Here is a 16601-nt window from a genome sequence, read left to right on the forward strand (position 1 = left end):
ATATTATATTTGGAGCGCTGAAATGGGAAGCATAGGAATCTATGGCCTATATCCTCTTTTGTACATCTCATTATCTACACACTCACATTATCTTTGTCTACAAGTAACCCACTGAAGTAAATGGGACTTTTTGTGTGGTTAGGTGCTATTAAAGAGTAGTAAAGGTGTCAGAAGGTTGGGATGATCAGTATTACAGTGTGTGATTCTTCAGAGATCTCTGCTTGAAGTACACTTGGGCTCAAGACTCCACAACTGATCATATCTGGGCAGACTGCTGAGTGCATATGGAACACCAGTGAAGTCAATAGGTCTCTGTGCAGGTGCAGCAGTCAGCATACTATTAATTGAGGCATGAGGGCTTGGGTGCCTATTCAAAAACATTAAGTGAAGAAATAAAGCATGCATAGCTGTACTAATTTTCTTAATCATGAATCAAATGTCTTAAGTATGTCAAAGGAACTGGTGCTCATTAAGGCCTAAGTATGACAATTCTGCAATTTTAAAATCTCTCTCTTTAAATTACACGGTAGCTAAAATGTTTGTAACTTTACATTACAAACATGAACATTTATGTTATTTTCAAGTTCACATAACACAGAATAGTTAAGTGGACTTCTTTTAAAATGTTTAAAAAAATAAAATTAAATTAAAAAGCCAGGCTATGACTAAGCATGAGATATTTTCAGGCTCATGGATTTTTTTTTTTTTAAAGTTACTGTGTAATGACAATAGGGTGTCACAATTGTGGCTTGGGCGGTCAGGTCTTGTGGTCAGAGCAGTGATGGACAGGTCTAGTGGTTTGAGCAGTGGCAGTCAGAGGCCAGGAATGGTGTCAGGAACCAGGAGTCAAAGACAGAGTCAGGAACCTAGGGTCAGGAGTCCAAGATCAAGCCAAGAGGTGGGTCTGCCACTACAACTGGCAGGGGAGACCATCTTGTTGTACAGACACTTCCTGGAACTCCTCTTGGGCTTAAATAGGGTGCCTGGGCCAATCAGGGAAGCTGTCAGTTTGTCCTTCCGAGATGGTACTTCCTGTGGGGTTTGTCCCAACAGGATTTACATAGGCTAATACAAACAGCCCTACTGCAGCTGCTGGGTAGTGGTGTGGACGTGTCTGCTGTCCCATAGGGCTAAGAATGGAAAGCCTATTGCAACCTCAACTTTAGAGTCAATTCTGTGACAACAATTTTTATTACATTCAGCTCTCATATTGTGCTTTCAACCTGCAGATCCCAAGGTGCTTTCCTCATTCTATAGATGAAGAAACTGAAGCATACACAAGTTCAGTGACACCCGAAGTCTCACACCAAATCAGGGCAGAGCTAGGAATAGAACGGAGATCAATCTCTTTACTCCCCTCATCTATCATCTACTGAATGGGTCACTAACTGCCATGATAATGAAATTACAATTATTTATTTATATTACAGCCACATGGTGACCCAAATCCAATGCTCACAGTATTCTGCAAAAGGAACAGAGTTTGCAATAAAATCCTCAGAATTAATTCTACATATACATCCTTCAGTACAGCTATCTTTCAATCTCTAGACAATGAAAGAGACAGCTCTCTGAGTGATTAGACCTTGAGGCAAAAGTATGGCAACACTTAATACTACTATTTGTACAGTATGCTACTTTACATCTTCAAAGCTCTTACAAACATTAACTGATTAATCCACAAAACACCCTGTGAAGTAGTTAGTGTTACTACCCCTATTTTACAGTTGGGAAAACATATACAGAGAAGTTAAGAACAGTCAGGAACCCTTGTTTTGCAATAACCTAACCAGGCAACGTATGAGAAAATGTAGGCAGAAAACAAGTGTTCAAAGTGGGTGACAGCACTTATTCTCCATTAGCTTTAAATGGTTCTGTAAATGTAATTTTCAAAAGACTGATTTTTATAGTGCCATACTACCTCTTCAACTTTGTTTTCTTTTCCCTCTTTCTATATTTTTTCACTTTTTCTAAAATCATGAACATTTTTCAAAATAGCTGTGTCTTTTGGTCTAACCCCATGTTTCCAATCTCTTTTTCTACTGCAGATATTTTCCTCCTTTGGTTTTTAGTTTTCCCTGTAGTTTCATTTCTTTCCCCTTTCAGTACATTTACTGTAGGGCTTTTAGGACCCAATCCAACTTCCATCGAAGTCAGTGGGAGTCTTTACATTGATTTCAATAGATATTGGAACAGGACTGTAATATTTACTTTTTCCTGATTACTTATTATTACCTTTCTTTATGCTATTTCATTTACTCTAGAAAACCACATGCACCCATTCTTCTCCTCCACCCTCCCTCTTACTGCCCAATTCCCTTTTTCACCTCTTTCAAACAGGAGATGTTCGGCTAATGGCATAGTTCAGCAGTTGCAGCACAAACCAAAACGGTCTCTGAGGCTGACCTTTTCCCCTCAGGCTTTTTACCTGTGGGTCTTAGGACATGCCTACACTTACAGCGCTGCTGCTGCACTGGTACAGCTGTGCCACTGCAGTGCATGTGGTGAAGACTCTACGCCGACGGGAGAGAGCTCTCCTGTTGGCATAAAAAACCCACCCCCTTGAGCGGCAGAAGCTGTCGGTGGGAGAAACTCTCCCGCCGCCATACCACTGTGCACACTAGAGTTTATGCCAGCATAAGCTGTAGTGTAGACATAGCCCTAGAGTGCAACATTTACAACAACAACAAACAAACTGGTTTTGTATGGTAAGAAACCGAAACCTGAAAAATCTCAATCTGAGTACTCACTGGATATGGAATACTCTTTGCTCAAAGGCATTCATCATTCTGCCTTCCAAGTAGCCATTCAGAAGGTTTGTTTCAATAGATAAGCTTGGTATTTATATCACCAGTTCGGAGAGCGGGAACGCTATCTGGGCCAGAACCGTGGGTCCAAGCTGCGACAGGTGCAGGATTCAGGGTAAGTGTGTGGAGGAGAGAAAAAGCAGCTTTAAGCAGCTGTAAGCTACACTAGGCCCTCCCAGGAACGTCCCTACACTTTGCAAAGTAAACTGGATGGCATAGACTTAACTACACTGACTTTAGACCAGCTGGGGACTCCCCCTACATCACAGGAATCCCTGGCTGGCCTGTTAAGAGAAGCTCTCCATCCCCCTTGAGTGGAACAATGCAAAAGGGATAGAAATGGGAGCCAGAAGCTGGCACTCTGCATCTGTCAGCCTTTCTACATATGGGTTTTCTGTTGCACCATCACAGTAATATCTTGGTATTCCCTAGATAAAGTAGGTCTGCCCACATGGTCTTTAGTGGGCTGTATGGAGCTTTCTGCTCTTCTCTTTCCCCTAATTATAGGAGGCCTTGCTTCAGGTTTGTGGGGTTTTTGTTCTTGATTATAGTTTATCTGTTTTGTACATGTACCTACATCCTTCTGGATATGGTGGAAAAGCTTCCTCTCAGAGATGGGTCTTGCAGCATGTCCTAAAGGTGATCAACCTGGTCGTATTCCACCCCTTGACCAAGAATGCTTTACCTTAGTCTCTCACACATTTCATCCTGGGCTTTGTGAACTGCACTGTCACAGAAAAGTAGAGCATGGATGGAGATCAGGTCACTGACATACCTGAGTCCTGACCTGCTTGGGGCTCTAAAGATTAGGATCAAAGCCTTAAATCAGAAACTGAAGTAGTCTAGAAGCTAAACAAAAGTGATTGCAATGTTTCACGGGTGTTCTAAGTACCACTAGATCCAAGTAGTCATAGCTGCTTTTCCCTGACCCATTTCAGTGCTAATGAGGACTAGAAGAACAATGATGCAACTCCAATGATTCAATTAGTCTTCCCAATGCAATCGCACAATACTTCTTGTGACACTCAGGAATAGCCCTCGATAACTCAAGAGAACCATTTCTGCAACCTGTCAGTCAACCCCAGATGCCATCCTGTTCCATACAGGCCCAACACAGCAGCTGAGTCATTACATGGCTGGTCTTGGCTCCACTTGGCACCCTCTCACCCATCTTATTAAAGCCACATGGCATTCGATTATTTAGATTAACTTTTTTCTTTTCTTTTTTTATTTAAAGTAACTTGATACACTAGGGGATGTGTTTGTGCCTTTTTTTTTTTTTTTTTTGCTTCTTTATGACTGATGGAGGGCACATGAAAGGCATCTTTCCTCTTCTGAAATCTTTTCTTACATTAGACATTTTTATTGAACTCAAATGCTTGAATAGCAAGGAGAAGAACTCTTAACAATTCATCATCTTCATTGTTCAGGTAAGAGCTGAGAAGAGAGACAGCTTTCATTTCAACAAGTCCATCAGAGAAGACCTGTCCTGACTTTCCTGATATTTCTCAGGGAAAAAACTAGCATGACTTACACATTTTAAAAAAAAACAAACCAAAAAACCACACAAACCAAATGTTTAACGTCGTCTTTATACAACCCTATCTATTTTAATCCTTTGCAGGTCATCTTTAATCAGTATATGTTCAACCCTTGAAACACATAAATTCAGAAAGGAGAGAGCTGTGCCTGAAATTGTGGGACAGGGACCACAATACACAGGCATAACAATCGTAGGAGGAATCTTTGTGTTTGGACATGCTGATCTGATTTGCACTCACCACACTAGCCACCCTGGACACACTAAACCCTTTGGGGATCAAGAAGTTCAATAACCATTTAGCTATAATATGTAACTTGAAATAGCTCAGTTATCTAATGCAGAACATTCTTTAGACTGTTTTCACTATGGGGAACCTGATTGGGTCCTGCCTCGGAGCGGTCCCCTGCTTGCTGATGATCAAGTTTGGCCTCTCTATCCATTTCTGCCCTTTCTCTCTTGTTTTCTCCCCTCCTGATTGTTCCCATCTCTTTTCCTGTCCTTCTACTGCTCTGTTTACACCTCTCCTTGGCTTCCCCTTCTGAAAATGCGATACAAAGAAATCAAGTCTCTGAAGTTCACAAAAATTAGCCTCATGTGTAGCTGTATTATCAAGGCATATGCAATTGGATTATCCTAAATTGCTATTTTATAAGAAAGCATATTCACATAATAGAAGAATAAAATCCATGGAACTTTCCCGATTATAGGGAAAAAATATTTTTTTTATGTCCCTTTGTGACAAGACCAACCTGTAATTTTTGCAGCCTTCTCCTCCTGATTCACTCTGTTCTCTTCATCTTCTTCATTGTCTTCCTCAAAATCATCTAAATTTCCAATGTCGGCTTGCTTCATACTCATCAAACTAGCCAGGCTCTGCATGTCTTCATCTCTATACCACAAATTCCAATACATCAAACAAATCATTAAAAGGCAATACTGTTCAAGTCACATTTGATAGTATTTTAGGGAAATACTATTTTTTCAAAAAGAAGTTTCCTTTTCTTTACTAAGGGCCTGCTCTAAAACCTTTTGAAGTCAAGGGATAGCCTTCAGTTGACTTTGATGGGCTTTGGAAGTAGTCTTGAGAATATTTATAAGAACAAGATATGAATATATATGTTCATACTGTTAATTTATAGATTACAAGTTTCCATTGCCAAAAACTTAAAAAGCAAAAAATGCTTTCATTAAGGGTCAATTTAATCCTCTCCTCTTACAATTTTTTAAATCAGTCCTGAAGTTATACGGAATAGTAATTTATTCCCTTTGGGGGTCGTTCAATATAAGCTGAGGGTTTTTGGTCAGACCTAGTGCCTCTGAACCACCACCTTCTCCTCAGACTCACACTACTGTCGGTGAACTAGAGTTTCTTTCCTAAATGCACGAGTACATAAACAAGAAAAATGTTTATAAATTATGGGCCAATTACTGCCCTTGCGCATATGCACCACTACAGTGTGGATTACAACCGAATCTTGATGAAAACATGGCTGCAGACAAAAGATTTAAAGCAGTGAATGTTCTAAAGTGCTATTTCCATAGCAACCAATGTGTCTTCAAGTTCACAGTGTCATTCTCGAAGCATGGTTGGACTCAATTTTTTTAAACTATTTTAATACCTTTCTATTGTTTAATCAATAGTAGTCTATTCACTTACTTGCCCAAAGCAAATTCTTTAAAAATAGGTAAGTAAAAAATATCATTAATTTCCCCTTCTCCATGTTACGAGTTAACCATGGTAAAATAGGGTGCACTGATTTTGTGCCTGGGCTCATATATTTTCATGACAATGGTACAAGGTTACTTTAAAAGCCATCCTATATGGCAGTAAACTAAAGATCAAGTACAAACCAGGCCCCAATCCTGCACAAAAATTTACACGAGTAACTTTACACATCTGCATAGTCTCAATGAATTCAGTACTAAATTGAGTCAATAAATAAATTGTGAGCTCTTTGGGGCAGGGATAGTCTCTTCCTACATATCTGAAAAGCACATAGCACAATGGGACCCTGATCTTAGTTGATGCCTCCAAGTGTCACTGTAAGATAAATAATAATTATTAATACTAATAAATATCCAAGAAATCACAAAGGTTCCTCTCTTACTGGTTTCAAATGGTCTTCACAGTAAATTCCGTACATTGGCAACTGATAACTAGAGAATCTTCTAGTAGCTGTGAGGGGGAAAGTTCCAAGATAAGAACCTATTAACTAACCATACTGAGAAGGACAATCCTCAAATGTTACTCTCCCTGTCTTGATAACTAATAAGTTCAATTCTAGTCTTTAACCAAACAAATTAAATGAAATGTAGCATCAGCACAGCCAGAATACCACATTTTACAACTGGATATAAATTACAGGTTCACTATTCCTCTGAAGACAACGAAGACCGGGAGCAAAGAAAACTATAAAGCTCATAAAGGACCTTGGTGTCAGGGTGTAGCAGGTTATATTATTTTCCCTAGGAAAGCATAAAACCCAGTCTAAAACAGATATGGGGATTCTGAACCTCACTTTACAAAGTTACAATGGCTAGGAGGAGATAAAAGCTAATCCTGCAACTCTCTCTTCATCCTTGTTCCATCCCACCTGTTTTTCCCTGAGCCCCGCTGCCTCCCTGTCCGCCTCCCCATTCAGGGCTTAATTTGTCCCAGGGCTTGCCGTAGCTGAGTAAGTCTGCTGTGAAAAGTGATATTAACAAACATACAAATATTACTTTTCACAGCAGAAGACTTACCAGCTAGCAAGTCTTAGAAAAAGAAAAAAAAGCACAACCAAAAAAGCAAAACAAACAACAACAAAAAGACTAGAACACGCAAACTGCCTTATTTGTGTTTCTATTCTGTTTAGGTCCAGTAAAGAACAGAAACAACTGTAAATTATTTTTATTATTGAGTCTGAAAAAACCCCTACATAAATAAATTACAATGATTTGGACATGTATATGTGCATATTTATTTGTTTTTCCTAAAGTTAATTAAGTATTTTAGGAAAAATTGTCAGCATGACCACCAGCAAGAGTTGGTGGCCGCACTCGGAGGCCACCAAAAAATTTGTAATGAGAACCCCTTACTTAAGCTCACCCCATGCTTAACTTTAAGCATACTCTTGAGTCCCATCAATTTCAATACAATTTAAGCACATGCTTAAGTGCTGTCCTGAAGAGATTTGTTTTCATGGATCAGTCTAACACCATTGTCGAGCAGTCTAAGACAGAGGTTCCCTGTTGATAGCGCAAGAGGAGGCTGGTAACCAGCTGATGGCTCCTTTCCCTCATTTCCAGCTGCTAAATTGTATTAAACAACAGCTATAAATACAATACTTTTCTAGTATTTTTACATGTCAGTACAGTCAGTAGTTTCCAAAGGGATGTTATGAGATGGCAAATAGGAAAGAAAGTTGTCTGTGTAATTGTGAGTGGCAGGATAGGTGGTCTGTGAAAATCTCTGTGCCAAAATCTGGCCCACATGAAGAAATGGTTTGGAAATCCCTGTACCAAAAACAGTTCTGGAGTAGAAAAGTGTGATATATAAGGCTGGGAAGGATCCACAGATACCATCAAGACAGCCAAAGCTGCCCACAGGCTGTTAACATTCCTGAAAAAAATTAGCATGTGAAATAGACCACCTCAGCAATAGTCTCCCTGTCCTACTGCCTCTATCCTGCCAGCCCTATATTCTGCCATGAGGAAGAAAGAGAGAAAAAAGGGGCTAGTTTGCTGTGATGATTTGGGGAATTTGTACAATTTACGGATTCTGTGCGAGATTATGAACTCTCTATATGTATTTTTACCAAGGTGTAAATGCCATTTTGAATGTGCAGCTCTGTCTCTTCTCTGTTGTCCTTTTACCTCCATGTTGGACTGAAATTCCAAAGGGTACTGATATAAGGCGGACAACAGAGGGTCATTAATCTGGTTGGTCCTCGATTCAAAGACAAACATCCTAAACAACAGGTGGCCTCCCACCCAGAAGAATTGGCTTGTGTGGGGAGAGGCTGCCTGGCAACAACGTAGGGGGTCTGATCACCTGAGCACCTGATCCACGCATCAAATGACAGAGGGACTAGAAGGTTATAAAAGGTCAGGAGCCTGTCTATTTGGGGTCTTCAGCCATTTTCACCAGCTCAAGCAGAGAGAAGCTGCTGCAGAATCCTGATGAGGCATGGGAGAACCTTGCCTCCCTGAACTATAGACAGTCCCCCAAGGACTCCAACTGAAGGGAGAACTAGAGTGAGGGGCACTATGTTCAGGATGTTTGTTGTTTTCTAAATGAGCTGTGCTCTCTGGTGCTTTCTCTCTGTTAAGTAATGAAAAATGGTATTTTAGAATCCTCTGCGAAGTGTATCTGCATGTGTGAGGTGCTACACTTATCACGTGTCCCAGAATGGAAACTGTAAACCAGACGGCTCACACCTTCCGTAGGATTCTGGGGAATGTGCAAGAGCTGCAGGGGAAGTTTGGAGGAGCCAGCACTAGTTTCAGGGTCTAGATCAAGGATGGTCAAACTTACTGACCCGCCGAGCTGCATACGATAATCTTCACAAGTTCACAAGCCATGCCAGGCGTGCCCCACGGGCTGAAGTCCCGAGCTCCCCTCCAGTCTGGTAGGTGGAGAATGGGAGAGCACTGGCAGCTACGCGAGCCGCACTTTAACTGTAAGAGCTGCATGCAGCTCATGAGTCACGGTTTGGCCACCTGTGGTCTAGATAGTTGGATAAGGGGGGGGTCCCCACTGCCAAGAGGGGTATCAGATAAGAAGTCTGCTCCAGGAGTGAATGCTGAAGATGCAAAGCCAAGGACAGTGCTAAGACTCTGCCCAAGCAAGCGAAGAACACCTATAATTCCATGGCTTGATCCCTCACAGCAGTCTGGTGAATGCCCACGTAGGGGCATTTAACTCAATTTGTAACACTTGCCAGCCACTCTATCCAAGCCCATCTGAAAGCAAGGGATGCAGTGCCTGGAACCCTACAAATAAAATGAGGAGGGAAAGATGATCTGGAAAGACCATTGATTTCTTCCTCTTCTCTGAAAGCTGCTGAGGTAAGCAAGTGTGTGCGCGCGCGCGTGTGTGTGTGCACGTGCGCGCAAAGCAACAGCTCTGCAGGGAGAATGGGAAGATCAATGCTCAAGTGAGCTGGCTTCACTGGATGTTCTCCTGATCAACCCAAGAATGCTCCCTCTGTCTACATCTTACACTCCATCCTCACCCATCAACAAGTTTTGGTTCTCTGTGTGAGTGGATGCTAGGGACGTCTCTAGCTGAGCACTGATGTTGCACTCTATATCCTCCTCCCCCACCTGCTCCCTTTCAAAGCTGAGAATATTTTTAGGCAGCTGCTTTTTAACGTATTAATATGGTAGAAGAAAATGTCTTGATCTGAAGAACAGTAAACTATAGTCAGAGTAAGAAATTACGTTTACTCAGCCTCAGAAACAAAGTATGACAGGAATGATTGGTATGCTGAAGGATACTCTCAACTCCTGCCACTCTATACAGCTAGAGTGCTCGCTACCCAAAGAGGTCTTTGAAAGGCAACACAAAGCAGCCTATCTGGTGACAAACTTACGTAGCTTTTCCTTCCCTCAGGAAAATACATGATAATGAGAACTGAAGGGTGGCAGATACAACTTTCTTAGATAAAGGCTTGAATTTTAACTTGACATCTGTCTGTGTAGGCATGGGGCTTGCATATTGCTTCATGTTGATGCTGCTGGTGGCAAGTGCTTTTCTGCGTCCAGAAGGTGATTCCTGAAAGTAAACATAAACCAACATGAAATAACTTTAAAATATAAAATAAAAAGGTGAAGAGTTGTAACACAGAAACCAGCAGTTTCATAAAGAAGAAAAAAAAACTACCAAATAGATCGGCCTCATTCTTTTCTCCAGTGGAGAGGCAGAGTGGTCCAGTGGATTGAGTAGTACCTGGGAGACAGAAACTCCTCAGTTCTATACCTGGCTCAGTCACAAAGGGCCTGATCCAAAGACAATGGGAGTCTTTTAATTGTGTTCAGTGGGCCTTATCATCAGCCCTTAAATCACTAAGGTTTAGATCCTGCACTACAATTCACATGGTGGACTCTTACACTCCCTGAGGTCAATGGGACTCTGCATGGGCATAAGACTCTACCCATGCAACTCCATTTGCAGGTTCATACTCCAGTTTCCACTCTGGAAAACAGGGCTGATGGTACTTACTCACCACACAGAAGAATAGTGAAAATTAATATTGAAAATTAATATTTCTATGTTGCTTTGAAAAACATATAAAGTACTATGCAGTATTAAGTAGATAAGTACTATTTTGAGCTGCTACTAGGAGTTTAAGCATTGAGTTTAATGTTGAAATATTTTTCAAAGCTATTTTCTTTCTAACAAGCATAGTACATGTACAACCTGAGTTGCAGATTTCTGACGTTAAGATTGACAGTATTTCTAGAATGTCTATAAAATCTTTGGGAGAGAAAAAATTAGAGTCAGATCAAAGCCTGATTCACATTTGAAGATAGAGGTGTTCTAAAGAATTCAGATATAAATTAATCTAAACTACCTCTAAGAATCTACTACACAGTTTTGTCTCTAACCCTCAGCATAACAGAAAAGAAATGATATGTAATCAAGTTCTAATGGGGGCGAGGGGGAAGAAACTGCTGTTAACTTTTGAAAAATGTTCTCACAATAAAACTACATTTTACTGCGGTCGGCAATTTGTCTTGAATAAAGACTACTAATTCAATCAAAACATTCAAGCATCCCTTTTTCGAAGTACTTGACATTTCTGCCCAGTAGAATAAGTCAGAATGTAATATGTCATCCCCAAAGAATACCTTGTTTAAAAAACTAGCCTTATCGGTCAGATTATGCACAGGAATATTATACAGAACTATTAGTGCATGTAGATACCTTATGAATGAATTTCAAAAATGCATCAAACACTTGAGAAGGATTTAGGCCCTCTCAGAAGAAATACTTAAGAATATGCAAATACTCTCAACTGAATCAAGTTGAACAGATGTGACTATCGCAAACAATACAAGTGTTCTTTCCCTGGCCACGACTGTCAATCAAAGAAAGAGATTAAGGTCCAAGGTTCTGACAATGTGTAAAATGAAGAGTATGATGAGGGAGTTTCAATCTATTACTGATATGAACAACAATAAACTGTTATTGTACTGTACCTTTACAATGGCTAAATACTACAACTAATTTAGGATTCAAGATTTACTGCAGCATCTGTTCTGAAAGTAACGCGTGAGAACTGGCACAATATTTTTTTATTTGTTCTCTACACAAATCCGAATAAGCAGTTTGCTTCTGAACAAGAACATGTACCTTGCATAATAATTCTTTGCCTTTATTACAACACTGCAGTCTAACAGTATCACTGAAGATCAGTTGTTTTCATTGAAAACCTTGAAAGAGGGCTGTTTTATATTGCTATATTTGCAAGTTTCAGATTTTTCTGTTTATGGTCTGGATGCAATTTTTAATTTTAAACAATTGGCTAAACCTTTACTTAGCTAATAGCTTAAAGTATTTTTAATAGTTGTAGAGAAAAATAATGTTTTGTAGCTTCTATTTTTGTCCTGCAGAATACCTAAAAATGTTGTAGAAGATAGCACATGGATAATTACAAAAGTATAACTGATACGGCAAAAACGACAGTCTTATACTGGCACATGTACTTTTTTTGTCAACCAGAAAGGAAGAAAATAAAAATTACTCAACAGTCGGAATTATGCTTCCATTTACAGTGAGACCAAAAATATACTATTCCATTGTGTGGGCTATAATGATCAGGAAATATTTGTCATATTTGTACTCAGTTTCCTTTTTGAGTCAATTTGGATGGGTTCACGCTTGCAACCATCACAAAAAATCCCACCTTAGTCTGTTCTAAAATTTTATAATTATGGTAACTGTTATTCTTATCTAGAGGGTTGCTATTTAATGTATATCTGGGGTTGCTTTTCATTATTTCAATGCACTCAGAACCAGGGAATCTGGTTTCACTTAAACTCATTTACAATAAAATGACAGTTTGATGAGACACAACTACAAATAATGCAATAGAATACATATCTTGTTAGGTACCCACTCCTTTCCCCTAATTAACACACAAAAGGAACAGGCTAGGAAAAATCCTCTTGACTGAGGGACAATGACAATCCCAAATGGAACAAATTAAATTTGCTTACCTACTCACAGCCCTCTGGATAAGTTGCTGATCGGCAACAAAATACATGAGCGTACTGATCAGCTGGTGTGTCTATTCTGATGCTGACAATGAAAACCAGTCTCCCACCTCAGTATCCTTGAAATCACGAACAAATGGAAAAAGAAATGGATGCTCACCCAGCCTGTTACTTGGCTGAATTCCTCCTCTCTCTGCTAGTTGCACTCTATAATGCACTTCGTGAGGAGTGCATGTGACTGATGCAATATGAGTTCTGCTTGCACTGAAGTATGGGGTACAACTGTAGTTCATTGACATTTACAGTGAAACAGAGGGGGAAGACCAGCTTCCATTTGTGACAACAGTTTGAGGTTTCATGTTCTCTGTGTATATAAAATCTCCGCACTGTATTTTCCACTGAATGCATCCGATGAAGTGAGCTGTAGCTCACGAAAGCTTATGCTCAAATAAATGTGTTAGTCTCTAAGGTGCCACTAGTCCTCCTTTTCTTTTTGCGGATACAGACTAACACGGCAGCTACTCTGAAACCTGTCTTTGGCTAAGTTAACTTTTAAAAGGTTTTTACCAGACCAGTTTCTAGCCCTGCACTGCAGCTGTTTTTGTGCCAGTGTAATGGTGCAAATCAGCCTCAAAGCCAGCTACCAGAGATTTCCCACAGTCATCCCCAGTGCCGAGAAGGAGAAGGTACATTTGCCATCCCCTTTTACTTACAATTTTCTTGACCATTTAATTGAGGGAAGTCCTAAAACAAATATCACATTCACCTAAATTCCAACTTACTTATTTTGTAATTAAAGCCATGCTATGGACAGGAAGACATGTATGTAGGTTTGTTTGGGACCTGCTTTCAGGTAAGTGCACTTTGGGGGAGGAAGAATGCGCTGTGTGTCTGTTTTTTGCCCTGAGGCCAACTGAGAATAGTGGAGGGCGGGAGGTTCCCCTAGCCTGTCCTCCCCTTTAAAAAGGACACTATCAAGATGTTTAGAACCTAGACTGAATTTGCCATAAAACTTCTGGAATATAATTCCATGGAATATGCTTTCAACTATGACATACCATACTTTTCTTACTTTGTCTTTGTTAAATTTATTAACAGCCACCTTCTATAGCATTCAAATGCACTAAACAAACAGACATTTTCTCAAAATTCAGCATGCTCTGAAAAGTAAAATAGTCCACATTACAGTGGCTGTCACTCTAGAATTGGAATGGAACATCTTAAATCAGTAGAGAAAAGCGATAAATCAGGACAGAAAGCATACTCCATCAGCAGGCCAGGATGAATGGTTTTAAATCAAAAGCACAATTTATAAAGCTACTACATCCAATATAAATATGGGCAAAATTGTTAAAATACAGATTAGTATTACACCTGGTCTCATACGAGAACATGACATACTTCACAGAAGAGAAACCAAGAAAGCTCATCGTATTTGTTTTTTCTTTTGCTCAGTGTTTTTCAAAACATATTCTGTGATGCATTTTTATATATAAAATGGCAACCATATCTTAAAACATGTAAGGTTCAATTATCCCTCCAGATATCACATTACACATGCATAAAAATTCAGTTTACAAGGTACTTGACAACACACACCCATATATTTGTAGGCAAGATTTAGCTCTTGGTACAAAACTTGCTCAACCACTGAAATAATACAGAATTAGTGAAGCAGCATCTTTCTTTACAAATAACGATGCAGACATCCTAAATTACTAACTGAAAAATAATGATAAACATAAGGTACACAGCACAGTTAGGTTTCAGAGTAGCAGCCGTGTTAGTCTGTATTCGCAAAAAAATGCATCTGATGAAGTGAGCTGCAGCTCACGAAAGCTTATGCTCAAATAAATTTATTAGTCTCTAAGGTGCCACAAGCACAGTTAGAGGAAACTAAGCCATACTTGGGTATTAGTAAGCAGTTTTAGACTGCTATAAAAGAGTGATAGAGTTATCTAATGTATATAGTCATTTACTTTTTCTCATACTATATGAGAGGGTGTTGGATCAGACAGTAATTCTTGTATTGGGGTACATGGACCACTGGTAGTCTGCAGAGAGCTGCTAAATATTGGCTCCACCTCATTCTACAAATTTCAAGGCTCTTGACGGTAGAAAAAAAATGAGAGCGTGGGCATCTAGAAAAACAGGCTGAATCCCCTCCTTTCCAGCTTTCTCCATATAGAGGGGAAAGAAATAGGAGTAAAGGCAACAGATACAAATACATAAATATTTTCCTAATATTACTTTATCATGTAAGCAATTGCTATAGTTGCCATAGGACATTGTGTGAATTGGTGGGAATGTCATCTTTGTAATCACAATGGGAATTGATCCACATAATCACAAATGGGACAGGATACGGTTCATAAGACCCCTCTGCTATCAAAATGAGTGTTACACTATAAAAAGAGTTTGAGATCTCCTCAGTTAGAAAAGGCCACACACAGAGATCAATTGTGAGACTTATGGGTAATCTGACAATGAATAACTGGAACTGTAGATTTATCTTGAGTTATTTTCAAACACTCAAATATTGATATGCATTCAGATATTTGCAATATTTTTTAAATAAAGTGGTATGTCAGAAGCCTGCTGAAATTCCTTTGAGCTATGGTAGCTATTGTACAGCTCTGCTGACATCAGAAAAAATATAGAAAATAAGGAATGCTCTTAGAAAGCACCTTAAAAATTATTATAGAAAGAAGTTTACCTGAAAGGAAAAAGAGCTCAAGTCTTGTTAAAACAAAAACCAAACAAATATAAGCAGATAAAATAAGATTCCCTTGATAGTGCCATCTGCTTGGGAAAGCTTAAGTTTCTTAAGAGTACTGAGTAAGGGCTGGCAATATACGTAACCCTTTAGTTTTTCTGAAAAATGAAAATGATCAAGAAGCACCTTTACACATACACAGAAACTCCGAGTTAAATGTATGCTTTTATACTCCCACACTACTTCAAGGAGAAAGCCTTCCCTGCTGGAAGATTCAAATTATACCAAATTTGTGAAAACATTTAATCATATCCTCCTCACTACCCCCAGGATGTCTGCTAACTATGAGTAATAAAAAGCAAAGCCTATTGTGTTACTAGGTCACTAGTGCAAAACCAAACTCAAGTCAATAGTTGATTACTAGCAAGTTGATAACCTCTGACTATTCAGTGGCTCAAATGAAATGAGTTTCATGGTCTCTCTCCAGTCCTCCGTGCATAAGCAAGGACATCAAAATACCTTCACAAAATAACCTCACAATTGGGACTGTTGGCCTCACTGGCAATTTCAGGAGGCAGGCAAATCTTTGAATGAGGATACAGATTCAATTATATGTTCATCTCTAGAGGTGGTCCCTTCATGTCAGGATGAATTTTCATGGGAACAGCACTCAGAGAAATTTATAAACATTGACAAAATCATGATTACTGAAGTCACTGAAGGTGCACCCATTTTCACTACCAAACATCTGACCTATTGATCACAGATATTTCAGGGTCCCTTGATACAGGAAGCACATTTCACTCTTTCTTTCACTGCATAAAAGATTGCAACAAGTATCAGACATCACAAAAGTTACCAAATCATAAGCTCCAATTCTGCAAAGTGATCTACATGTTAAGTATCCATATGGTCAGATCTCTTGCATGATCAGGCTAATGTGAGTAAATACAATAAAATACCAATGTATTCTCTCAGACGCTATGAAGAGACTTGCGTGTCAGGTAGCACCTTTTATTTGCACACCACAGTGGACATTTCTCAAACAAAACTTAAAAAAACCCAAAACAAAAAAACCCACTTACAAGGCAACTAAACACAGCTCATTTGTAAAAAGCAGTGAGTAACACATCCCAGGACAGAGCAGAACCAACTCTTCTCCAAGACAATTTAGTACAACTCCACTGAAGTCAACAGAGTTGAAAGAGCTGTATTACAAAACATTTGAATTTGGCCCCCTAGTTTAGAGGAAGCCCAGATAACTTGGAACTATACATATCTAATGCAGCCTTCTTTTAAAGACAGAGCTTGTCAGTCCTTTGTTAGGGGAGGA

The 16601-nt window shown here is 39.5% G+C and overlaps 1 protein-coding gene across 11 annotated transcripts in view; it reads right to left on the bottom strand.

Annotated features, from left to right (window-relative positions):
* EHBP1 (EH domain binding protein 1) overlaps positions 1-16601 on the bottom strand; it is a 319529-nt gene that overhangs the window by 172951 nt on the left and 129977 nt on the right. For all 11 annotated transcript variants that reach the window (XM_074949596.1, XM_074949591.1, XM_074949600.1 and 8 more), the window contains exons 6-7: positions 9927-10108; positions 5100-5239 (exon numbers count right to left, since the gene is read on the bottom strand). In XM_074949596.1, the coding sequence (XP_074805697.1) occupies positions 5100-5239; positions 9927-10108 (322 nt within the window). The remainder of the gene's footprint in view (positions 1-5099; positions 5240-9926; positions 10109-16601) is intronic.

This window comes from Natator depressus, chromosome 3 (genome assembly GCF_965152275.1).
Source record: "Natator depressus isolate rNatDep1 chromosome 3, rNatDep2.hap1, whole genome shotgun sequence".
NCBI lineage: Eukaryota > Metazoa > Chordata > Testudines > Cheloniidae > Natator > Natator depressus.